At 44.2% G+C, this 26,942-nt stretch overlaps 1 protein-coding gene and 1 pseudogene across 3 annotated transcripts in view; both read left to right on the top strand.

Annotated features, from left to right (window-relative positions):
* The window catches only part of LOC311142374 (mediator of RNA polymerase II transcription subunit 13-like), a 130,411-nt gene extending 122,135 nt beyond the window's left edge, over positions 1-8,276 (top strand). For both annotated transcript variants that reach the window (XM_084178020.1, XM_084178021.1), the window contains exons 24-30: positions 191-333; positions 560-718; positions 1,378-1,566; positions 2,476-2,627; positions 6,231-6,395; positions 6,721-6,821; positions 7,135-8,276. In XM_084178020.1, the coding sequence (XP_084034146.1) occupies positions 191-333; positions 560-718; positions 1,378-1,566; positions 2,476-2,627; positions 6,231-6,395; positions 6,721-6,821; positions 7,135-7,267 (1,042 nt within the window). In that variant the 3' untranslated portion in view covers positions 7,268-8,276. The remainder of the gene's footprint in view (positions 1-190; positions 334-559; positions 719-1,377; positions 1,567-2,475; positions 2,628-6,230; positions 6,396-6,720; positions 6,822-7,134) is intronic.
* Positions 8,277-8,996: 720 nt separating this feature from the next.
* LOC311143086 (integrator complex subunit 2-like) overlaps positions 8,997-26,942 on the top strand; it is a 55,659-nt pseudogene continuing 37,713 nt past the window's right edge. The window contains exons 1-4 of the transcript in view: positions 8,997-9,005; positions 19,515-19,804; positions 21,646-21,778; positions 23,956-24,058. The product of the transcript in view is annotated as an integrator complex subunit 2-like (transcript). The remainder of the gene's footprint in view (positions 9,006-19,514; positions 19,805-21,645; positions 21,779-23,955; positions 24,059-26,942) is intronic.

The raw sequence follows: 26,942 nt of genomic DNA on the forward strand, positions 1-26,942 counted from the left end.
TTTCCAAAATGCCAGGTAATGATGAGAACAATGTGTAGCTTTGAAGTGTAGTGATTATTTCAAGATCAACAATCTACAACTTTCCTTCAACCTGACAACTCGTTGGTGATTTGTAGTAATAAGTGTAGTGTTAAATGTTTAGCAGTGTTTTCAGTGTGTGACAGTATGTCTGTGTGTTTTGTTCTGACAGAGCACGGAGGAAAAAAGGCTCTGCCCGGAGGTCAGGCCTGCAGAAGCTGTGGGATTGGTGCTTGGGGCTGGTGCAGATGACATCTGTGCCATGGAGGGTGGTGATAGGTCGCCTGGGCAGAATGGGACACGGCGAGTTGAGAGGTGAGGAGGACAACAGTCAACCAGCAGCTTAGGATCTAGCCCTCTATAATCTCAATGGGGTACTTTGCTGTTTTACACTCATCTTGTCTTACTCATTCTCCTCTATATAACATTATTTTTAGTCAAAGAATATTGGTGTCTTCAGAGGTACTTTGCTATTTTACATTTCTCTTGTCTTACTCGTTGACTCATTCTTCTCTTTCTTTTCTCTCTTCCTCCTTTCCAGACTGGAGTATTCTGTTGAGCAGGAGGAACCTGCAGTCTCTGAGTCGCCGTCTCAAGGAGATGTGTCGTATGTGTGGCATCTCTGCCTCCGACACTCCCAGCATCCTTAGCGCCTGTCTGGTCGCCATGGAGCCGCAGTGCTCCTTTGTCATCATGCCAGGTACTATGTCCTTCTGCCTGCCCGTGTGTGTGTGTGTGAGAGAGTGTGCTTGCATCTGATGGATGGAGGTAGCCTATTATAATGCATGTCGCTCCTTGTCGTTATCAGATTGAAAGCTTTGAGGACACTGCTTCTCTCAGTCATAAACCACTAGTTCTCAGACTCCATTGATTTCTGTGTGATGTGATTGAGCGCTAGATCAATGGGTTTATTTTGGGGAGTGACTGGCATGGACCATTGATACTGTCAGTGTATAATATGGGTCTACTGCTGTATATGAGGATGGGCTGGACGGGTCCCTCCAGACCGGTGTTTTTGGTTAAAGGAGATTGCTGTCTCCTCTGCCAGGACTTTGCTTTGACCCAGACATTGTGGGTTGTACTCAACAGATAATCAGATCATTATTATAATCTGTGAATAGAGTGCTGGACCAATTAATAATGGGCAGTTGAAAGATGGATGTTGCTGTTATTGGCACCACTTACATTTTTGTTGCATCAATTAAATGGTGTTACTAATTAATTCACAGATTAATGGATGATAGCTATAGCAGATGTCAACAGTTTTAATTTTTGTGTATACTGTATGCGTTCAATGTAGATTCAATGAAGATGAACGTACTGTATTATTGACCTGTCTCCCCCCCTCTCTCTCTCCAGACTCTGTGTCTACAGGCTCAGTGTTTGGCCGTAGCACCACTCTGAACATGCAGACGTCCCAGCTGAGTACTCCCCAGGACACGTCCTGCACCCACATCCTGGTGTTCCCCACCTCAGCCTTCGTCCAGGTGGCCAGCTCCAACTACACTACTGACACCAACATAGACATTGCCTTTAACCCCATCCCCGGTGAGTCACACTGCTTTTCCCTCTGGCCTCACCTCTCAACTCTCACCTTTGACCTCAACTCATCCGTTTTATTGGAAGGCTTCCACTGCAACTTGTGTTGTCTTATCTCTCTTGAAAATAATTGATTGAGTCCATTGGGAATAGTTTTTTGCGCTATATAAATTCTCACCTCCGTCTTGTTTTTCTTTGCTTCATATGGGTCTCTATCTCTCTCCATTTTGCCTCAGAGTATATTGAAAATGGAAAGCTTACATGCTGACCATACTACTCGCGTCGCGTGCGCGAGCGTTGCAAAATAAATATACACATACGTTATTCAATCATTACATCCACACTGGTCGCGAGCATCTGCGTAGCCAGGCGCTAAAATAGATCTTGGTTCTATTTGTGACACTTGACGCGCTGCAAGTCCCGCCTCTCCCATTTAGGAGCATATACCCACGCGGGTGATTGAAAGATGAACACTCCAGTCCAGTTGGTTGGCAACCACCTTAAAGTTGGTTGCCAACCGCCATATAAAGTCCAAAGAAGAAGAACAAGCCTGAAGGAGGAGAGATTACTAGAAACGAACTTGGTTTACCCTTTTATCTGTGGATTAATTGTCGGAGTAGAGGACATTGTGCATTTCAGGTAAAATAACAACCCAATGTTTATATCCCATGACAAATTAGCTAGCAACAGCAAGCTAGCTAGCTAAATTGACAAATGTTTAATGCTTTTTAACCTGTCCCCAAATTAATATAGTTGGTTCAGAGTTCGTTTTGATATTTCAACCTGCATGTCTTGATCGTGTCTGGTGTGGATGGACAAAAATCAACATGCGCCCGATGGCGCACGCACGCATGCGAGAGTTCTGGTCAGCATCTTATTCTAAGTCTCTGGCCTCTTCTCCTCCCTTCTTCTGTCCAGATGGGTCGGACGCCATTGGGATCTTTGACCTGCTGGATCAGGAGAACGACCTGGTGGACCCTGACATCATCAACATCCTGCCCGCCTCGCCCACCACCTCGCCCGTACACTCCCCCGGCGGCCACTACCACCAGGGGGGAGACGGCAGCAAGGTAGGCCCACCACAACTGTGTAGACTGTATGAGAGAGACTCTAGTAGTAGTACATAATTTATAGAAGCAAAAAAAGACCCTAAATTTAAGATTAACACAAAGTAATTTATACTGAACAAAAATATAAACGCAACATTTAAAGTGTTGGTCCCATGTTTCATGAGCTGAAACAAAAGATCCCAGAAATTTTCCATATGCACAAAAAGCTTATTTCTCAAAAATGTTGTGCACAAATTTGTTTACATCCCTGTTAGTTAGCATTTCTCCTTTGCCAAGATAATCCATCCACCTGACAGGTGTGGTATTTCAAGAAGCTGATTAAACAGCATGATCATTACACAGGTGCACCTTGTGCTGGGGACAATAAAAGGCCACTCTAAAATGTGCAGTTTTGTCACACAACACAATGCCACAGATGTCTCATGTTTTGAGGGAGCGTGCAATTGGCATGCTGACTGCAGGAATGTCCACCAGAGCTGTTGCCAGAGAATGTAATGTTAATTTCTCTACCATAAGCTGCCTCCAACGTCGTTTTAGAGAATTTGGCAGTACGTCCAACTGGCCTCACAACCGCAGACCACGTGTAACCACGCTAGCCCAGGACCTCCACATCCGGCTTCTTCACTTGCGGGATCGTCTGAGACCAGCAACCCGGACAGCTGATGAAACTGTGGGTTTGCACAAACTGTCAGAAACCGTCTCAGGGAAGCTAATCTGCGTGCTCGTCGTCCTCACCAGCGTCTTGACCTGACTGCAGTTCGGCATCGTAGCCGACTTCAGTGGGAAATGCTCATCTTCGATGGCCACTGGCACGCTGGAGAAGTGTGCTCTTCACGGATGAATCCTGGTTTCAACTGTACTGGCCGTCGTGTGGGCGAGCAGTTTGCTGATGTCAACATTGTGAACAGAGTGCCCCATGGTGGCGGTGGGGTTATGGTATGGGCAGGCATAAGCTACGGACAACAAACACAATTGCATTTTATCTATGGCAATTTGAATGCACAGAGATACCGTGACGAGATCCTGAGGCCCATTGTCATGCCATTCATCCGCCACCATCACCTCATGTTTCAGCATGAAAATGCACTACCCCATATGGCAAGGATCTGTACACAATTCCTGGACAACATTTCACAGGCCACAATCAACAGCCTGATCAACTCTATGCGAAGGAGATGTGTCGCACTGCATGAGGCAAATGGAGATCACACCAGATACTGACTGGTTTTCTGATCCACGCCCCTATTTTTTTTTACATGCCCCTACTTTATTTTTTTAAAAGGTATCTGTGACCAACAGATGCATATCTGTACTCCGAGTCATGTGAAATCCATAGATTAGGGCCTAATGAATTTATTTCAATTGACTGATTTCTTTATATGAACTGTAAAATCTTTGAAATTGTTGCATGTTGCGTTTATATTTTTGTTCAGTGTAGTAAAGTCGATTTGGCTTGGGATAAATGGCTGGATTGATAATGCTAGTGTTACTTAGTCTTGAGGAGTTGATCTGTATTGTATGAAAAAGCAAAAGCCTTGTACAGTGTATATCAGGGCTATTCAACTATATTATTTTGGGAGCCAGATGTAAAAAAGGTTAATTGCAGTGGGGCCGGACTTTTTCCACATGCGATTATTCTGTATAAAACTGCAACGCACAGCCACCAATAAATAACTTTTCCTAAAATGAAATGTTGCTAAAAGTAATTAGGAAAGAAGTGGAGGCCGCTCAACCGTCTAGGTGCAACCAAAAAATTTGATCATAATTGTAAAGGAAAAGGCTCAACGCTCGCTCATAATTGTTTTTATTTCATTTAAACAACTATTAAACACTTCTTTAAAATAATTAGGTCATTTTAAAATAATCTAAAAACTAAGCATCTCAATAAATAACACAAAGATACACATGGCCAAAAGTATGTGGACACCTGCTCGTCAAACATCTCATTCCAAAATCATGGGCATTAATATGGAGTTCGTCCCCCCTTTGCTGCTATAACAGCCTCCACTCTTTTGGGAAGGCTTTCCACTAGATGTTGGAACATTGCTGCTGGAACTTGCTTCCATTCAGCCACAAGAGCATTAGTGAGGTTGGGCACTGATGTTGGGTGATTAGGCCTGGCTCGCAGTCGGCGTTCCAATTCATCCCAAAGGTGTTTGATGGGGTTGAGGTCAGGGCTCTGTGCAGGCCAGTCAAGTTCTTCCACACCGATCTCAACAAACCATTTCTGTATGGACTTCGCTTTATGTACGGGGCAATTGCCATGCTGAGACAGGAAAGGGCCTTCCCCAAACTGTTGGAAGCACAGAATCATCTAGAATGTAATTGTATGCTGTCGCGTTAAGATTTCCCTTCACTGAAACTAAGGGGCCTAGCCCAAACCATGAAACTGCCCCAGACCATTATTCCTCCTCCACCAAACTTTACAGTTGGCACTCTGCAGTCGGGCAGGTTGCGTTCTCCTGGCATCCTCCAAACCCAGATTCGTCCATCGGACTGCCAGATGATGAAGCGTGATTCATCACTGCAGAGAATGCATTTCCACTGCTCCAGAGTTCAATGGCGGCGAGCTTTAAACCACTCCAGCCTACACTTGGCATTGCGCATGGTGATCTTAGGCTTGTGTGCGGATGCTTGGCCATGGAAACCCATTTCATTAAGCTCCCGATGAACAGTTATTGTGCTGACGTTGCTTCCAGAGGCAGTTTGGAACTTGGCAGTGAGTGTTGCAACCTAGGACAGACGCGCTTCAGCACTTGGCGGTCCCGTTCTGTGAGCTTGTGTGGCCTACCACTTCGCGGCTGAGCCGTTGTTGCTCCTAGACGTTTCCACTTCACAATTACAGCACTTACATTTGACCGGGGTAGCTCTAGCAGGGCAGAAATTTGACGAACGGACTTGTTGGAGAGGTGGCATCCTATGACGGTGCCACGTTGAAAGTCACTGAGCTCTTCAGTACGGGCCAATCTACTGCCAATGTTTGTCTATGGAGATTGCATGGCTGTGTGCTCGGTTATATACACCTGTCAGCAACGGGTGTGGCTGAAATAACCGAATCCACTCATTTGAATACGTGTCCTCATACTTTTGGCCATGTAGTGTATGTCATATCAGGTAATGCCAAATTCCAGTCTGAAGGAACTATGCTTTGAATTCATTCCCCTCAGTCATTAGGTGCGTTTTTTGTCACACTCCCTTCTAAGGGGTCCTTGTGACTATCAGAGAGGGAAACAGAAGGCACGTATGTGTTCCTTAGAGTCGTAGCTTTCAAGAATGGAGTCATAATATTTTGTAGCTTAAACGGTTCAAACGCTAGAGCCAAATTCATATGAAGAAACAGTTATCAACATGCCATATAGGCGCTAAAAAACACTAAAAACCAATAGAAACCACACTAGACAACCACCAAAGTTCTTGTCATTTTGGCACTGAACATCGGATTTGGGCAGTTTTTTTCTCCTCCAGATATTTGATTAATGTTCTGAATTCATCAAAGGATCAGTATAAATTAATAAACGTTACGGATCTGGCCCGCGGGCAGCCAGTTGAATAGCCCTGGTGTACATTATACCAAGCCAGAGACTAACTCCTCCTCCCTTCCAGGGCCAGATTACGGATCGGATGGAATCCCATGATGAAGCTCCTAATATCCTGCAGCAGCCCCTGGCCCTGGGCTACTTTGTGTCCACAGCCAAAGCCGGCCCACTGCCTGACTGGTTCTGGTCAGCCTGCCCTCAAGCTCAGAACCAGTGTCCTCTTTTCCTCAAGGTATACCTGTCAGACAACCTCCGCCAGCCCTCACTCCTGGATTATAATATGTATTCTGATTTTATGCTAGCTAGCTTGAAGTACTTTTTAATGGTCTTTTTTTTTAAGGATTGTTTTTTACTGACAGGAGTTGACAGACTGAAGCTTGCGGTTGGAATATCAAACACTCAGAGTTAATTGAAACATCATTTTCTTTTAACCTATAATAATATTCACTTGCTCTGGATGTCAGTGATTGACTGATGTTTGCTCTGGTATTACTGTGTGAATGGCTTAACTAGGCCTGTCACTGACTCCCTTTGTGTCTTGTATTTTCTTTGCTCAGGCCTCTTTGCACCTCCATGTGTCTTCAGTGCAATCAGATGAACTGCTGCACAGCAAACACTCCCACCCCCTTGACTCCAATCAGACCTCAGACGTACTCAGGTAAACACACACCCACTCTGCAGTCAAACAGTGAATCTCATCCACAGCTCAGCCATTGAAGATATTTAAAAAATGTTCTAGCCTATCTGTGTATCTAAAGTGCTTATAAAAGAGAGAGTGAAGTATTCCACTTGATCTCAAGGTTTGTGCTCTCTTTGAGAGGTGTTCATTGTGAATAACACATGCTGTATCCAATTTGTAAGTCGCTCTGGATAAGAGCGTCTGCTAAATGACTTAAATGTAAATGCATCTCTCCTCCTCCCTCTCTCCTCCTCCGCCTCCCTCTCTCTCTTATCTCTCCTCCCCCCTTCAGATTTGTGCTGGAGCAGTACAACGCCCTCTCTTGGCTGACATGTGACCCCGCGACGCAGGACCGGCGCTCCTGTCTGCCCATCCACTTTGTGGTGCTCAACCAGATGTACAACTTCATCATGAACATGTTGTAACAAATAGCCTGAGGGGGAAGAGAGGGGAAGAGGAGAAGAGGAAATTCCAACCTGACAGGCTGATGCTGGACTGCAGTGTTGGACTTCACTATGTGTTGTGTGGATCTGGATCTGAATAGGAGATCAGAGAGGGCTTCTGGATGGAAGGAAGGCCTCAGCCATAGCAACGGAAACGGGTCATAGAAATGGCTCAGTCTGCTCCTGCCACTGTGACACACACAAGAAGAAGAAGTAAGAGAATGAGGAAGAAAAATAGGAAGATTTCTGGAACGGGTGATGCTAATAACAGGAACAAGAGAAAAGGAGAGAGATCCCAGTTGGCATTGTAACACTGTGGCAAAATCGTAGTCAGACAGTCCTTTTGGAAAACGTCTGTAAAGTATTGGAAGAAAAGGGACATTTCAGTGAACTAAAAACTTGAGCGTGGATCCTTGGTTTTAAGACCCGAAATATTCCCTTTTTTCCTTTGGATAAAATGTTATCCAAATGAAATGCCTGCATCTATCTTATTTATTGTAAGTTTTTAAATGTATAATTTGTCTTATTTCATAACATCTTTTATATATATAAAAAATAGAGAAGGTTTATATCGCTTTCCTGCTTTAAAGCAACTTGTCTAAGATATATGTAATCATCTTAATGAAAAAACTAACAAAAAACCCAGAAAAATGAAATAAAGTCGCAGTAGGTTGCTTTTAGAGTATTATTTTTTGTATTGGGGACAATATATTTGTATTGTCACGATGTACAGAAGAAGTAGATTGGAGAATTATGTCCATGCCTTTGTGCGTGCAGGATTTACAGCTAAGCTGTAGCAACAGAGGACTTGTACAGCAATGAAGTTTACTGTTCAAATAAAGAGGTACATTGTCGTATATAGTATTTTATACCACACATTTAGACACAAAAACCAAACAGCAATATATATAGATAATTATATATGAATGCCGTGCCAGCGATGGGTGGGGCGGCTTCTGTTTTAGGAATAAAGTGTGTCAACTAAATTTTACATGTGCTTGTGTGTTGTGGTTCTTGCTTATTGGGCGAGTGATTGTGATGTGCAACTATTTGACAAGGACACCAATAGTGGAGTGGAATAAAACTATTGGCTTCTCTTGGATGTAGCTGACCTCACGTTTGACCTGTCTGGTGACAGATGTTGATGGAGAAAGAAAACATAATAGAGCAAGAAAAGTTCCTATCCTGTCCTTTCAGATTTAGCACATCCTCTATACCTCTTCTTATCCATACAAATCCCAATTTGCTCTTGAGGTTTGGCTTTTTGGCACCATTTCTGAGTGGTTACGGATGCATTTAAACCAACTACATTTTACTTCTGTGTGAAAGTAAATGTGTGGTGTAAATGAACTTTAACTTTGGCCAAATTAATGGATGCTCATTGGATATGCAGTGTTTGTTTGTGCAGAGGAAGATCATATCTTGTATCTTCACCTGTTCAGAATAAAACTGTACTTTCAGTCAAATCCTATGTAATTTCTCTGTTCTTGCATTCTTCAGATTTGACACCGCATGGTGTATTCATACATTAGCTTGCAAGAAATGTTTTATCAAGATGTACGCCTATGGTCTGCTTTTGTGTGTAAATATACTATTCAGATATATATATATTTTTTTTTTTGTGCCACATAACTTTTTAGTTTTTTTCATGGTCCAAATCGAGAGTGTTTGGTTGACAAATAGTGCCTCCCACAATGCATCTGATGGCTGCATGCCGTTGGTGAGAAGCAACTGCAGCGACTTCATCAAAAAACTTCATGACCTTTGATTACATGATTTTTCTAAGGTCCAAGCGGTCGACATGTACTGTTGCCACGTTCAAAACATCTGGGAAGTGGGAACTCAGAAATCTCCGACTTCAGTGCGTTCAAACTGGGAACTCCGAAAAAAAACGACTTTCGGCTGGGAAAAATCGATTTGAACGGTCATCCAACTCGGGAACTCGGCCCTCTTTCTAGAGCTCCGACTTTCGGACCTGAAGATCAGTGACGTCATGATTTGACCTTGTATTTTTCTGAGTTCCCAGTTGTTTTGAACATAGCATGAGAATCCCAAACCACCCCCTTGCCCCTCCCAAATACTGATGTGCAGTTCGCGAACGATTCATTCTTTTTGAATGACTCTTTCAATTAACCTCTTAAATGTAATGGCAAAATGTAGATTTCCTCCTAAATAGACATACCCAAATGTAACTGCTATTCATGTGTAATTACATGATTCTGACATGCAAAAACGTGGTATATTTGGAAAGAAGACATCTGGGAGATTGAGGAAATGATCAGAAGATAGATAGGAGTTACATAGTTCAGAATACATAAGATCAAGCACACAAAAATAACCATTTTATATTTATTTTGAAAGTTATCTTTCATTGACAAGCTATAAGTGAATTATTGATGACTAGAGCTGGAAGCACATCAGATGGCTTCCACAACTCAGTGGACATTCGATGTTGCCATTAAGTCATACATCATCAGATAACATTGGCAATATGCTAGATTTGTTCCTACCAATTTAAGGATTAATTTGAACCCCCCCAGCTATAGTTAATCGAAGCTTACCTTATAAGATGTTTGCTGAAAACGTTGTGTAAAATAAACATTTTGACTCTCGGGGCTGGTGATCAATAACGGTAGGACACAGGCAGACAAATAATATATCCTCATGATCTGTGGAGTCCCGGCTTTCGGTGTGTGTCAACGTATTCCGTGTTTATTTCGTTTATGCTTCACAACGCTAACCGGAATGTAGGTAGCAGCCATCTTGAAATGAGGTAATCGGCTCGGCCTGCCTTTATAACTTCGTATGCCCATATATGGTAGTAGCTCATACCAAAGATTTGAAGAAACCGATCAATAGCCAAGATACACAGCTTTCCGCAGACACCCTGCTTTTGCAGATGGGGGCTATTGTTCTCAAACCAGACTGAATTGAATAAAATAAATCAAATAGGGTCCCCAAATACGGGGACTTTACTTTTAACTGTCTCGAGAGTCATGATTCGTTTTTCTGAGTGATTCGTTTGTTTGACCTGCTGGCCGCAATGAATTCCAGACCCGGCGCCAGAACCGGACCTCCTATGTGAGCACCCGCTAAATGGGTGTAATAGTAAAGACCATAGGCAGCTCATGAGTTTCAAGTTTGGGGAAGCTTACAATTTGTCCTACCATTTCTACTGATCTGCCTGGCAGTTATGAATATTTATATACGCACATTTTCGTGGAACAGTTACATTTAAATAATAACGTCTTCGTTTCTCAAAATCATTGTCATATGGTTAATCATAAAAATCAGAAGTAAAGTTATAAAAATCTAAAAGTTAAAATTCAACTATGGCGAGAGCACCAGCCTCTGCCATATGGACACATTGATACACTGTGATCCATTGCGGCTAAATAAATTAGAGCATAGAACTCAAGAGATAGCCTATATAGGCCAATGCAGCAGTAGGCCTATAACTTCCATCATCAACTAAATAAAATACATAGGCCTAAAGCCGACAAATAAAAACAGTAGAATATATCCTATCCTTTCCTACATATTCATGCATTCTGGAGACGCACCATATCTTCGCCACATTTTAAACTATACTCAAGACACATTATCTTCACACATATTTTAGACGCTTTTCACTGACAGCCGCAACTCAATCAGCAAGACATATTGCCATGCCCACTACCCAAATTGAAACAATCCACAGCAATAAAAAATAAAAAAGAATAGCTAATGATCCTCTTTGGTTAAGTCATGCTCCCTGGTGAAGTATTTTGAACAACTTTTATTCAAACAATGGGAGTCTTTGTCCCAAAGGCAGGAAGGCAGGCGACACACTTAAGTCTGCATATTATTCCCATAGAAACTCGTTGGGTTTATACTGGACAGATTTTGGCGAGTGAGCCCTCTCGCTTCGCCTCTTCCTCTCTGCTGAAACTATATCACCGGAGAAACCATCCGGCGAGCGAAACAGCGCCCCTCAATATGTAGCCCATGTATCAGATGCTGTCTGGACAGAAATAGTATGACATGCCATACTCTTTTGGTCCAGACAGCATCAGATACATTGTCTACATACTGAGACACAGAGGCGCTGTTTCGCTCGCTCCGATGCTTTAACTGAGATTGATGTGTCTTTCTGTCTCCAGTCAGCATGTCAGTCAAATAAATGATCACTATTTCAATATTTTATTTGGATGGGCAATGAGGTATGGTAGGGCGGGCCAGACCCCCTAACACGCTGATTAGACCGGGCATTCGCGCCATCGCACGCATGTTGATTTTGTCCATCCACACCAGACGCGATCAGGACACGCAGGTTGAAATATCTGAACCAACTATATTAATTTGGGGACAGGTCGAAACGCATAAAACATTCATGGCAATTTATGCTAGCTTGTTGTTGCAAGCTAATTTATTCTGGGATATAAACATTGGGTTGTTATTTTACCTGAAATGCATAAGGTCCTCTACTCCGACAATGAATCCACAGATAAAAGGGTAAACCTAGTTAGTTTCTAGTAATCTCTCCTCCTTCGGTCTTCTTCTTTGCACTATATATGGCGTTTGGCAACCAACTTTAAGGTGCATTACCACCAACAACTGGACTGGAGTGTGGACCTCAGTTCATCTTTCTATCACCCACGTGGGTATATTCTCCTAAAAAGCAATGAGGAGATGGGAGAGGAAAATACATGTTTAAAACTGATAAATGATTGAATGATGCAAGAATTAATGCAATCAATTGATTATTGGACTATTTGCATTGACCCCCTTTTTTGTGCTGCTGCTATTCGCTGTTTATTATCTATGCATAGTCCCTTACCCCTACCTACATGTACCTACAGTGGGGAAAAAAAGTATTTAGTCAGCCACCAATTGTGCAAGTTCTCCCACTTAAAAAGATGAGAGAGGCCTGTAATTTTCATCATAGGTACACGTCAACTATGACAGACAAATTGAGAAAAGAAATTCCAGAAAATCACATTGTAGGATTTTTAATGAATTTATTTGCAGATTATGGTGGAAAATAAGTATTTGGTCACCTACAAACAAGCAAGATTTCAGGCTCTCACAGACCTGTAACTTCTTCTTTAAAAGGCTCCTCTGTCCTCCACTCATTACCTGTATTAATGGCACCTGTTTGAACTTGTTATCAGTATAAAAGACACCTGTCCACAACCTCAAACAGTCACACTCCAAACTCCACTATGGCCAAGACCAAAGAGCTGTCAAAGGACACCAGAAACAAAATTGTAGACCTGCACCAGGCTGGGAAGACTGAATCTGCAATAGGTAAGCAGCTTGGTTTGAAGAAATCAACTGTGGGAGCAATTATTAGGAAATGGAAGACATACAAGACCACTGATAATCTCCCTCGATCTGGGGCTCCACGCAAGATCTCACCCCGTGGGGTCAAAATGATCACAAGAACGGTGAGCAAAAATCCCAGAACCACAGGGGGGGACCTAGTGAATGACCTGCAGAGAGCTGGGACCAAAGTAACAAAGCCTACCATCAGTAACACACTACGCCGCCAGGGACTCAAATCTTGCAGTACGAGACGTGTCCCCCTGCTTAAGCCAGTACATGTCCAGGCCCGTCTGAAGTTTGCTAGAGTGCATTTGGATGATCCAGAAGAGGATTGGGAGAATGGCATATGGTCAGATGAAACCAAAATAGAACTTTTTGGTCAAAACTCAACTCGTCGTGTTTGGAGGACAAAGAATGCTGAGTTGCATCCAAAAAACACCATACCTACTGTGAAGCATGGGGGTGGAAACATCATGCTTTGGGGCTGTTTTTCCGCAAAGGGACCAGGACGACTGATCCGTGTAAAGGAAAGAATGAATGGGGCCATGTATCGTGAGATTTTGAGTGAAAACCTCCTTCCATCAGCAAGGGCATTGAAGATGAAACGTGGCTGGGTCTTTCAGCATGACACCGCCCGGGCAACGAAGGAGTGGCTTCGTAAGAAGCATTTCAAGGTCCTGGAGTGGCCTAGCCAGTCTCCAGATCTCAACCCCATAGAAAATCTTTGGAGGGAGTTGAAAGTCCGTGTTGCCCAGCGACAGCCCCAAAACATCACTGCTCTAGAGGAGATCTGCATGGAGGAATGGGCCAAAATACCAGCAACAGTGTGTGAAAACCTTGTGAAGACTTACAGAAAACGTTTGACCTGTGTCATTGCCAACAAAGGGTATATAACAAAGTATTGAGAAACATTTTTCTTATTGACCAAATACTTATTTTCCACCATAATTTGCAAATACATTCATTAAAAATCCTACAATGTGATTTTCTGGATTTTTTTTTTCTCGTTTTGTCTGTCATAGTTGACGTGTACCTATGATGAAAATTACAGGCCTCTCTCATCTTTTTAAGTGGGAGAACTTGCACAATTGGTGGCTGACTAAATACTTTTTTCCCCCACTGTACCCCACTGTTTTACCCAAAAGGCTCAGACTTTTCTGTTTCCATCTACGCGGGCTGGCACCCATGTCTCACTGGGCCATGGCTCCAGCGGACCTACTCTGACTTGAGGCCAATGCCAGGCCACTGGTACTTTTCAGCTGACATTTACATGTCAATGGCTAACTGTGAACTTTAACACCTTCTCAATCAATTCAATCAATTTTATTTTATATAGCCCTTCTTACATCAGCTAATATCTCGAAGTGCTGTACAGAAACCCAGCCTAAAACCCCAAACAGCTAGTAATGCAGGTGTAGAAGCACGGTGGCTAGGAAAAACTCCCTAGAAAGGCGAAAACCTAGGAAGAAACCTAGAGAGGAACCAGGCTATGAGGGGTGGCCAGTCCTCTTCTGGCTGTGCCGGGTGAAGATTATAACAGAACCATGCCAAGATGTTCAAAAATGTTCATAAGTGACAAGCATGGTCAAATAATAATCAGGAATAAATCTCAGTTGGCTTTTCATAAAGCAACAGTGTTGTACCTCGACTAACCCTTACCCCCGCACATTGACTCAGTACCGGTACCCCCTGTATATAGCCCCGTTATTGTTATTTTATTGTGTTACTTTTTTTACTTTAGTTTATTTAGCAAATATTTTCTTACTCTGCATTGTTGGTTATGGGCTTGTAAGTAAGCATTTCACGATAAGGTCTACACCTGTTGTATTCGGCGCATGTGACAAATACAGTTTGATTTGATTTATTTGAATGTTATCGATGGACAAAGCTTTGTAGAACGAAAAAATACACAGCCTGCCTCTGCTCAACACTCGAACTCGAGGACAAATCATTTGGGTGTCTGCTGCAGTTCGCGAATGACAGCCTACTGGGCAAACCTCCCTCATGGCAGTCATGCAAATGCATTCCGTTCAGTGGCGGACAGGCCACCTGGCATTTCTGGCAAATGATTAGACCGGGCATTAGACCGGCCATCTAGTGGGCGTTTTTCAGTAGCAGTGCGTGGGTAAAATTACAGGGGAAGCCAGAAAAAAGCTTATTACAACCTATGTGTTGTGATTATTGCGTTGTTTGCTCTATTACCTGTAAGTTCATATGCTTTGCGACCGTGATATATAGGCCTAAAGACCGAGACAATTTGAACACACAGTGACAGAATACATTTAACCACACCTTTGTTTCATCACAGAACCGGAGAGCAACCTCTGTCTGGTGAAGTCCACAAAGCATATTGCATGTAACAGTTACATAACCCACAGCATGGTCAAGCAAGTTAATGTTTCAGACATTTTTCAGACCACTAAACAACTATTGATTTAGAACCATAGAGAGTTACCGCAAGTCGCAAAGAAAACAGGACATGCCACTCCACTATTACAGTACCATTTCATCTTCAACATTTCAACATCATCAAATCACCTATGCTTAGTCTAATACAGTGACAACTAAAAGATACCAAAAACAATTTAGTCCAATCAACGTAAGCTAAATATGATGTGGCTGTCCATGGTTCTGATTTCTGTGTGTGTGCACGTGCTTGCGCATTCGTGCATGTAGAAAAAACATGTTGACTCACCTTACTTGTAGAGAAACGCCAATGCCATCCTCCTCTCTTTCATGTTGACGAAACGGTCATACAGTACACGCTTTTATTTTTGGTTGTCCTAGGCTACCTGGCTAAAATGCTTGCTCGCTAGCCTAACTTCCATTCATGGGCAACGTTAGCTAGTTAACATTTGCCTTCTACATCTAGCTATATATCCTCTCAGGCCAGGGGCACAACAATAATGAATTAATGGTTGGATCAGAATCGCCGTTATAATCATTGGCCAGTACCGAGAATTAAGTAAAACCACAAGTCCAAATCTCTATCTCCATCAATGGCTAATTTAGGAAAGGGATAATTTTAGCTAGCTAGCTAGCCACCAGAGGACAACAACAACACAACGAGATGCAACAATTCAAGTTGTTTCTGTCAATGACGTTTTGCTCTCAATGTGATGTGATTGGTGTGAAGCCAAATCCAAACTGGCTTCCCTTGACACTTTATTTTTGGTGCACCAGGACAATTCACAGTTGAGCTCACTCAGTTTAACTCAATGCTGATTGGCTATTATTTTATTATTTTTTTAATCAAGGGAGGCCAAATGCTAGCTGGCTTTCCTTGCATTCAATGCTACGGGCAGCAACAATGTCATACTCTTTTGGACCATACAGAGACGGGCTGTTTCGCTCGAGATACACTCAGCTGCAACTAGACCTCATTTCAAAAGGTATCAATAAATAATCATATTTGTATGCCTAGCAATCAAAAATTACGGGTGAATGAGAGGGTCATGATTCTTTCGAGTTGTTAGTAAGGCATTACTCTGGGCATTACTGAGTCAAATGAACGAAATGAGTCGAAATATTCGTTATTTTGACTGAAAGAGTCAAAACTTCCCATGACTACTACCAACTCGCTCTGAGGGCCCTTGTCACGCGTTGCTGACGAAACTCAGAGGGTGACTTCCAGACAGGGGGGGAATCTATAAACCCATCAATTTCAGGACACATTCCTGATTTGAATGGTGCAATTCATGTACCACTGTTAAATATTTCAATCTAGTTAAATGTCGTTTCACAAGATTTAAACCTCAGTAACAGTTAAATATTTAATTTGGGAGGTATTTCATATGTTACATGTGCCAAGTCTCGAAATCCGACATAAACAAATGCATATAATTAGGCACGCCTCTCCATTATTTTGTATGAAATTGTGCAAACATATTGCAGTGTGTGTGGGGATATTTTCTCTGAAGCGTGCAGCAAAGACATTAAGTGCCTGCAGCCTTGCTGGTTCTGTCAAAGTGGCTACCTGAGGGTCTAATTAGCTCCTATACCCTCGATAATTTTCACACACTCAGCATTGGGACGCTTGCGCAAATGGAGGGCCGAGGTGAAGGGGGGGGATTTGGGATTCACCCATTGTCGCAAATAGGACCATTTTATAACCATAATACAACACACTTTGAAAGGCTTCCACTTACCGTTTTGTTTATCAATCCCGGTCCGAGATCCGATCGTGCAGGGTTTTAATCAAGCCCAGCTTGAACACCTGACTCAACGTGTGCAACCTGCGCCAGACATAGTGTTAGCCTGGAACAAAATCCTGCACACCCTGTAGAATAATCAGATAAAAAAAAGTACTATTGACATCTTTAACACAGTTGCTATAAGAAAAGTTTTCATATTATTTTCATATTTTATTATATTATTAAATTACTTATCAATTCTGCCATGCCTTTGTTTGGCTGTCAGCCAGGGGGGCAGTGTCACGATCGTCATAAGCAACGGACCAAGGCGCAGCGTGTTATGCGTACATCTTTTAATGAGTACTTTAAACCACACTTACAAAACAACAAAACGATACGTGAAGTCCTAAGGTTAACAAACACAAACCTCTCCGGAACAAGATCCCACAAATGACAAGTGCAAAACAGACTGCCTAAGTATGGTTCCCAATCAGAGACAACAAGCCACAGCTGCCTCTGATTGGGGACCACCCCGGCCAACATAGAAACACACGATCTAGAAAAGAACACATAGAAAACAAAACATAGACACTACACACCCTGGCTCAACATATAAGAGTCCCCAGAGCCAGAGCGTGACAGTACCCCCCCCCCCCCCCCCCAAAGGCGCGGACTACGACCGCGCCAACCAAACACAACAGGGGAGGGGCCGGGTGGGCATTCCACCTCGGAGGCGGATCCGGCTCCGGGCGTGACCACCACTCTCTCGCTACCCCCCCGTAGCGCCCCTGGTCTGGTCTGACCCCGCTGGCTGGAGCTGGACTGGACATCGGTGGAGCGGATTGCTTTGGCTCCGGTGTGGAGCAGCTGACCGGTACCTGACCAGGCACCGGTGGAACAGGCACGGGCTGTGCCGGACTGACGACGCGCACCACTGGCTTGGTGCGGGGAGCAGGAATGGGCCGGACCGGGCTGACGACACGCACCACTGGCCTGGTGCGGGGAGCAGGAACGGGCCGGACCGGGCTGACGACGCGCACCACTGACTTGGTGCGGGGAGCAGGAACAGGCCGGACCGGGCTGGCGACGCGCACCACTGGCTTGGTGCGGGGAGCAGGTACAGGCCGGACCGGGCTGGCGACGCGCACCACTGGCTTGGTGCGGGGAGCAGGAACAGGCCGGGCCGGGCTGGCGACGCGCACCACAGGCTTGGTGCGAGGGGCAGGAACAGGCCGGGCCGGGCTGGCGACGCGCACCACAGGCTTGGTGCGAGGGGCAGGAACAGGCCGGGCCGGGCTTGCGACGCGCACCACAGGCTTGGTGCGAGGGGCAGGAACAGGCCGGGCCGGGCTGGCGACGCGCACCACTGGCTTGGTGCGAGGGGCAGGAACGGGTCGGGCCGGACTGGGAACACGCACCACAGGCTTGGTGCGGGGAGCAGGAACAGGCCGGACCGGGCTGTGGAGACGGACTGGAGGTCTGGAGCGAAGAGCTGACACAACCCGTTCTGGCTGAATGCCTATTTTTACACACTCTGTGTGAGGCATCAGCACAGGACGTACAGGGCTGTGCACTCGTACTGGCACTACAGCACGTGGCACTGGCGCAGGATATCCGGGACCGAGGAGGGGTACTGGAGGCCACGAGCATTGAGCCGGCACACTCCGTCCTGGCTGCATGCCCACCTTAGCACGACACGTGCGTGGTGCTAGCACAGGACGTACAGGACTGTGCCAGACCACTCGCGGCACAGTACGCAGCTCCGCATACCTCGGAACCTGCCCAGTCTCACGCTGCCTAGCCTGAGTACGGGGAGTTGGCTCTGCTCTACCTCTAGGCTCCGCCAACCTCCCTTCCAGCCCCCCAAACCTGGTGGCCTCCTCTCCTAATCCACAAACTCGCCCTGTAGCTGCCTCCAGCAGCCCCGTCGTCCATGCCGTGTGCCCCCCCAAATTTTTTTATTGGGGTTGCCTCTTGCGTGTCCGACGTCGGCACGGTTGGCGCCGCTGCTCCTCTCTATGGCGCGCCTCCACAGTCTCCTCCCACGGACGGCGATCCATTCCGGCCTGGATTTCCTCTGAAGTCCAGGATCCCTTCCCGTCCAAGATCTCCTCCCAAGTCCAGGCTGTCTGCTCCTGGACACGCTGCTTGGTCCTTCTTTGGTGGGATCTTCTGTCACGATCATCATAAGCAACGGACCAAGGCGCAGCGTGATATGCGTACATCTTTTAATGAGTACTTTAAACCACACTTACAAAACAACAAAACGATACGTGAAGTCCTAAGGTTAACAAACACAAACCTCTCCGGAACAAGATCCCACAAATGACAAGTGCAAAACAGACTGCCTAAGTATGGTTCCCAATCAGAGACAACAAGCCACAGCTGCCTCTGATTGGGAACCACCCCGGCCAACATAGAAACACACGATCTAGAAAAGAACACATAGAAAACAAAACATAGACACTACACACCCTGGCTCAACATATAAGAGTCCCCAGAGCCAGGGCGTGACAGGCAGAGCAGCGGTAGGATCAAAATGCTATGCTGAATAGTGCACGCCGAGCGCCCGAATTCATACTAAACTAGTACTACTCTGCTAGCTAGCAAAACAAGCTTTGTGCATCTTCCCATATAGCCTGATTTTTATGTTGAAGTCATCACTCATATAGCTACATTATTTTCTTGTGGTTACATTGTAAACATTTATCTGGACATAGGTTGAGTTACTTTGTAGATACAGACAGATTCGTCAGAATGGGGCTGTCCGAGCTAGCTGGGTTAGCTAGTCAGAGAGTGCAGGGCTGCAGTTTATCAGCCTGTATACCTTTGAGGCCATGCAGAAGGTGGATGTGGTGTGTCTGGCTGCAATGAGTGACCCGGAGCTGAGGCTGCTGCTGCCCTGCCTGGTTCGGATGGCTCTGTGTGCCCCAGCAGACCAGAGCCAGGCCTGGGCCCAGGACAAGAAGCTCATCTTGCGCCTGCTGTCCGGTGTGGAGGCTGTCAACTCCATCGTGGCCCTCCTGTCTGTCGACTTTCATTTTCTGGAGCAGGATGCCAGGAAGGAGCAGCAACTCAGGTAAAAACTTTTGAATGACCTGCTAACATCTGAGAGACACTAGTATACTTATAACACTAGCCTAGATTACATCACTTTTTAGACTGGAATAAAAATATTTTTGTGTGTGAATATACAGTGCATTCGGAAAGTATTCAGACCCCTTGAATTTTTCCATATTTTGTTACGTTACAGCCTTATTCTAAAATGGATGACATTGTGTTTTCCCTCAGCAATACCCCATAATGACTAAGCAAAAACAGGTTTGTATAAATCTTTGCTAATTTATACAAAATAAAAAACTGAAATATCACATTTACTTAAGTATTCAGACCCTTTACTCAGTACTTTGTTGAAGCACCTTTGCCAGCAATTACAGCCTTGATTCTTCTTGGGTATGACTCTACAAGCTTAGCACACCTGTTTTTTGGGGAGTTTCTCCCATTCCTCTCTGCAGATCCTCTCAAGCTCTGTCAGGTTGGATGGGGAGCGTTGCTGCACAGCTATTTTCAGGTCTCTCCAGAGATGTTTGATCAGGTTCAAGACCGGGCTCTGGCTGGGCCACTCAAGGACATTCAGAGACTTGTCCCGAAGCCACTCCTGCGTTGTCTTGGCTGTGTGTTTAGGGTAGTTGTCCTGTTGGAAGGTGAACCTTCGCCCCAGTCTGAGCACTCTGGAGCAGGTTTTTATCAAGGATCTCTCTGTACTTTGCTCTGTTAATCTTTCCCTCGATCCTGACTAGTCTCCCAGTCCCTGCCGCTGAAAAACATCCCCACAGCATGATGCTGCCACCACCATGCTTCACCGTAGGGATGGTGCCAGGTTTCCTCCATTTGTGACACTTAGCATTCAGGCCAAAGAGTTCAGTCTTGGTTTCATCAGACCAGAGAATCTTGTTTCTCATGATCTGAGAGTCTTTAGGTGCCTTTTGGCAAACTCCAAGCGGGCTGTCATGTGCCTTTTACTGAGGGGTGGCTTCCGTCTGGCCACGCTACCATAAAGGCCTGATTGGTGGAGTGCTGCAGAGATGGTTGTCCTTCTGGAATGTTCTCCCATCTCCACAGAGGAACTCTAGAGCTCTGTCAGAGTGACCATCGGGTTCTTGGTCACATCCCTGACCAAGGCCCTTCTCCCCGATTGCTCAGTTTGGCCGGGCAGCCAGCTCTAGGAAGAGTCTTGGTGGTTTCAAACTTCTTCCATTTAAGAATGATGGAGGCCACTGTGTTCTTGGGGACCTTCAATGCTGCAGAAATTTTTTTGGTACCCTTCCCCAGATCTGTGCCTCGACACAATCCTGTCTCGGAGCACTACGGACAATTCCTTCGACCTCATGACTTGGTTTTTGCACTGACTTGCACTGTCAACTGTGGGACCTTATATAGACAGGTGTGTGTGCCTTTCCAAATCATGTCCAATCAATTTAATTTACCACAGGTGGACTACAATCAAGTTGTAGAAACATCTCAAGGATGATCATTGGAAACAGGATGCACCTGAGCTCAATTTCGAGTATCATAGCAAAGGGTCTGAATACTTTTGTAAATAAGGTGTTTCTGTTTTTTATGTTTAATACATTTGCAAAAAAATCTAAAAACCAGTTTTTGCTTTGTCATTATAGGGTATTGTGTTTAGATTGCCAGGGGAAAAAAAGTATTTAATCCATTTTAGAATAAGGCTGTAACGTAACATAATGTGGAAAAAGTCAAGGGGTCTGAATACTTTCCGAAGGCACTGTACTTAGAGAATCAAAACAAAATAAATACATTTTGTCTCCCTTTTTGTTTAGCAGAGTAAAACGTTTGTTTAGCATGTGTGGATGGTAGAGAGGCTGACATTTCTGGTGTGGGGGTGTTCTCTGATAGGCACAAGGCTGGTGGCTATAATGGAGAGAGCATCCTGGTGTCTCAGCTGCAGCATGGCCTCACCTTTGAACACAGTGACCCTCTCAGGAGACTCAGACTGGCACTCAGTGAACTACTCACCATCATGAACAAGGTAACGTCAAATCAAAGTTTATTGGCTGTGTACACAGATTTGCAGATGTTATCGCAGGTGCAGTGAAATGCTTGTGCAGTAATACCTTGCAATAAAAAACAACACAATACACATATAATCGAGAAAAATTTTAAGTTAAGAAATGTCAGAATGAGCAATGTCAGAGACCGGAATAATGGGGTGTAAAGTCAGCATGGACAGTATATTAATTGAAAAAGTGTGTACAGCAGTAGTTATATAGGCTATACATACAGTACCAGTCAAACGTTTGGACACACCTACTCATTCCAGGGTTTTTCTTTATTTTTATTTTTACAATTTTCTACATTGTAGAATAATAGTGAAGACATAAAAACTATGAAATAACACATATGGAATCATGTAGTAACCAAAAAAGTGTATTTTATATTTGAGATTCTTCAAATAGCCACCCTTTGCCTTGATGACAGCTTTGCACTCTCTTGGCATTCTCTCAACCAGCTTCACCTGGAATGCTTTTCCAAATGTCTTGAAGGAGTTCCCACATATGCTGAGCACTTGTTGGCTGCTTTTCCTTCACTCTGCGGTCCGACTCATCCCAAACCATCTCAATTGGGTGGAGGTTGGGATTGTTGAGGCGTGGTCATCTGATGCAGCACTCCATCACTCTCCTTCTTGGTAAAATAGCCCTTACACAGCCTGGAGGTGTGTTGGGTCATTGTCCTGTTGAAAAACAAATGATAGTACCACTAAGCCCAAACCAGATGGGATGGCGTGTCACTGCAGAATGCTGTGGTAGCCATGCTGGTTAAGTGTGCCTTGAATTCTAAATAAATCACAGACAGTGTCACCAGCAAAACACCCCCACACCATAACACCTCCTCCTCCATGCTTTACGGTGGGAAATAGACATGCAGAGTTCATCTGTTCATCCACACCACGTCTCACAAAGCCACGGCGGTTGGAAGCAGAAATCTCAAATTTGGACTCCAGACCAAAGGACAAATTTCCACTGGTCTAATGTTCATTGCTTGTGTTTCTTGGCCCAAGCAAGTCTCTCCTTCTTATTGGTGTCCTTTAGTAGTGGTTTCTTTGCAGCAATTCGACCAGGAAGGCCTGATCCACACAGTGTCCTCTGAACAGTTGATGTTGAGATGTGTCTATTACTTGAACTCTGTGAAGCATTTATTTGGGCTGCAATTTCTGAGGCTGGTGACTCTAATGAACTTATCCTCTGCAGCAGAGGATAAGTTCATTCCTGTGGCGGTCCTCATGAGAGCCAGTTTCATCATAGCGCTTGATGGTTTTTGCGACTGCACTTGAAGAAACGTTCAAAGTTCTTGAAATGTTCCGTATTGACTGACCTTCATGTCTTAAAGTAATGATGGACTGTTGTTTCTCTTTGCTTATTTGAGCTGTTCTTGCCATTATATGGACTTGGTCTTTTACCAGATAGGGCTATCTTCTGTATACCCCCCCTACCTTGTCACAACACAACTGATTGGCTCAAACGCATTAAGAAGGAAATAAATTCCACAAATGAACTTTTAAGAAGGCACACCTGTTAATTGAAATGCATTTCAGGTGATTATCTCATGACGCTGGTTGAGAGAATGCCAAGAGTGTGCAAAGCTGTCATCAAGGCAAATGGTGGCTATTTGAAGAATCTCAAATATAAAATATATTTTGATTTGTTTAACACTTTTTTGGTTACTACATGATTCCATATGTGTTATTTCATTGTTTTGATGTCTTCACTATGAATATACAATGTAAAAAAAATAGTAAAAATAAAGAAAAACCCTTGAATGAGTAGGTGTGTCCAAACTTTTGACTGGTAGTGAATAAAGTGGATAAACATTATTCAAGTGACCTGTGTTCAATGACTATGTACATAGGCCAGCAGTTTCTTAGATGCAGGGTAAAGTGGGTGGTAGCCTTCTAGAACAGTGACTTAAGGTTCAGGTCGCTCCCCTCACTTCTTCCCATGGGTTTAGTTTAACTGCACAGTGATTGATTGATTATTTAAATGTTTTGGATAGATTGGATGGTGCTTTTCTTAAAGCACATTACATAGCAAGGTGGAAACTCACCTCATCCATCACCTACGTGTAGCATTCAAATGGTTGATTTGGCCTGCCTTTAGTGTACACCCAGTTTATCATGCTCAGTTTTATATTTCATGTTTTGCCTTCCAGGTGGCTGATTCTAATGGGGAGTGGTTCCTTAAGTCCTCTGAGCTCTTTGAGAGCCCTGTATATCTGGAAGAAGTTGCAGATGTCCTCTGTATACTACAAGCAGGTACATGCATCTCTCTATATCAGGGGTCGCCAACAAGTTCATTGTGAGCTACCAGTAGCTCACAGCTCACCTATGAGTAGCTCGCCAAACAATTCTGAAAGTGCATTTGTTCTTCACTTGTTCCATCACAAACTGTCATAAACAAATCTCACAAGTATCAGACACCTCAAGATCCCGGCTACTATCCAATCAAATCCACATTGACATTACCCCTGGTTAGCCACAATTGGCTTAAACTCTGTCATGACACATGCAGCAGCAAAAACATCTCTAGACGAGAACATTCCTTTCTCGCAAAATGCGCAATTAAAGGGATATTACACAAAAATCAAAAATTGTAAGTTTTTTTCCTAGCCTTCAAAATGGTCATCTGATGTGATTTAACATTGACATCGAATTTACAATTCGGGAAAATATAAAGAGTGCCTATTTGAAAGCTAGGAAAAACATGGAGTAGTTTGTGACATGTTTAATAATTTAAAAGTAGCTCTAAAGCTAGAAAAGGTTGGACACCCCTGCTCTATATGATGTACAGTGGGGAAAAAAAGTATTTAGTCAGCCACCAATTGTGCAAGTTCTCCCACTTAAAAAGATGAGAGAGGCCTGTAATTTTCATCATAGGTACACGTCAACTATGACAGACAAAATTAGGAAAAAACATCCAGAAAATCACATTGTAGGATTTTTTATGAATTTATTTGCAAATTATGGTGGAAAATAAGTATTTGGTCAATAACAAAAGTTTCTCAATACTTTGTTATATACCCTTTGTTGGCAATGACACAGGTCAAACGTTTTCTGTAAGTCTTCACAAGGTTTTCACACACTGTTGCTGGTATTTTGGCCCATTCCTCCATGCAGATCTCCTCTAGAGCAGTGATGTTTTGGGGCTGTCGCTGGGCAACACGGACTTTCAACTCCCTCCAAAGATGTTCTATGGGGTTGAGATCTGGAGACTGGCTAGGCCACTCTAGGACCTTGAAATGCTTCTTACGAAGCCACTCCTTCGTTGCCCGGGCGGTGTGTTTGGGATCATTGTCATGCTGAAAGACCCAGCCACATTTCATCTTCAATGTCCTTGCTGATGGAAGGAGGTTTTCACTCAAAATCTCGCGATACATGGCCCCATTCATTCTTTCCTTTACACGGATCAGTCGTCCTGGTCCCTTTGCAGAAAAACAGCCCCAAAGCATGATGTTTCCACCCCCATGCTTCACAGTAGGTATGGTGTTCTTTGGATGCAACTCAGCATTCTTTGTCCTCCAAACACGACGAGTTGAGTTTTTACCAAAAAGTTCTATTTTGGTTTCATCTGACCATATGACATTCTCCCAATCCTCTTCTGGATCATCCAAATGCACTCTAGCAAACTTCAGACGGGCCTGGACATGTACTGGCTTAAGCAGGGGGACACGTCTGGTACTGCAGGATTTGAGTCCCTGGCGGCGTAGTGTGTTACTGATGGTAGGCTTTGTTACTTTGGTCCCAGCTCTCTACAGGTCATTCACTAGGTCCCCCCGTGTGGTTCTGGGATTTTTGCTCACCGTTCTTGTGATCATTTTGACCCCACGGGGTGAGATCTTGCGTGGAGCCCCAGATCGAGGGAGATTATCAGTGGTCTTGTATGTCTTCCATTTCCTAATAATTGCTCCCACAGTTGATTTCTTCAAACCAAGCTGCTTACCTATTGATTTTTTTTCTCAATTTGTCTGTCATCGTTGACGTGTACCTATGATGAAAATTACAGGCCTCTCTCATCTTTTTAAGTGGGAGAACTTGCACAATTGGTGGCTGACTAAATACTTTTTTTCCCCACTGTAGAGATGTAACATCTGACCAAGTTTTCAGTTGTCTTATCTGAAAATGCAATTTTGTATCCCAAGTGGCGCAGTGGTCTAAGGCACTGCATCGCAGTGCTAGCTGTGCCACTAGAGATCCTGGTTCGAATCCAGGCTCTGTCGTAGCCGGCCGCGACCGGGAGTCCCATGGGGCGGCGCACAATTGGCCCAGCGTCGTCCAGGGTAGGGGAGGGAATGGCCGGCAGGGATATAGCTCAGTTGGTAGAGCATGGTGTTTGCAACGCCAGGGTTGTGGGTTCGATTCCCACGGGGGGCCAGTATGAAAAAATGTAATAATAATGTATGCACTCACTAACTGCAAGTTGCTCTGGATAAGAGTCTGCTAAATGACTAAAATGTAAACGCAACACTTCCTGGATTATGATTTGGAAGATGTAGACATTAGTTTACTATACAGTCTGCCACTACACAGAAGGCTACTTCATGGATGCTTCTGCTCGCCAAACCTCTGTCTAATGTTGTATTACACCCCCAACTGGCAGCTTCATTAAATAGTACAGACAAAACACCAGTCTCAACGTGAGTTGCAAAGAAGAAGCCATATCTTAGACTGGCCAATAAAAATAAAATAATTAGATGGGCAGTCTGAGATATGGCTTTTTCTTTGCAACTCTGCCTAGAAGGTCAGCATCCCGGAGTCGCCTCTTCACTGTTGACGTTGAGACTGGTGTTTTGCGGGTACTATTTAATGAAGCTGCCAGTTGAGGACCTGTGACACTCTAATGTATTTGTTCTCTTGCTCAGTTGTGCACCGGGGCCTCCCACTCCTCATTCTATTCTGGTTAGAGCCAGTTTGTTTGCGCTGTTCTGTGAAGGGAGTAGTACACAAGGTTGTATGAGATCTTCAGTTTCTTGGCAATTTCTCGCATGGAATAGCCTTCATTTCTCAGAACAACAATTGACTGACGAGTTTCAGAAGAAAGTTATTTGTTTCTGGCCATTTTGAGCCTGTAATCGAATCCACAATTGCTGATGCTCCAGATACTCAACTAGTCTCAAGAAGGCCAGTTTTATTGCTTCTTTAA

Source organism: Coregonus lavaretus (assembly GCF_964263955.1).
Source record: "Coregonus lavaretus genome assembly, chromosome: 15".
Taxonomy (NCBI): Eukaryota; Metazoa; Chordata; class Actinopteri; order Salmoniformes; family Salmonidae; genus Coregonus; species Coregonus lavaretus.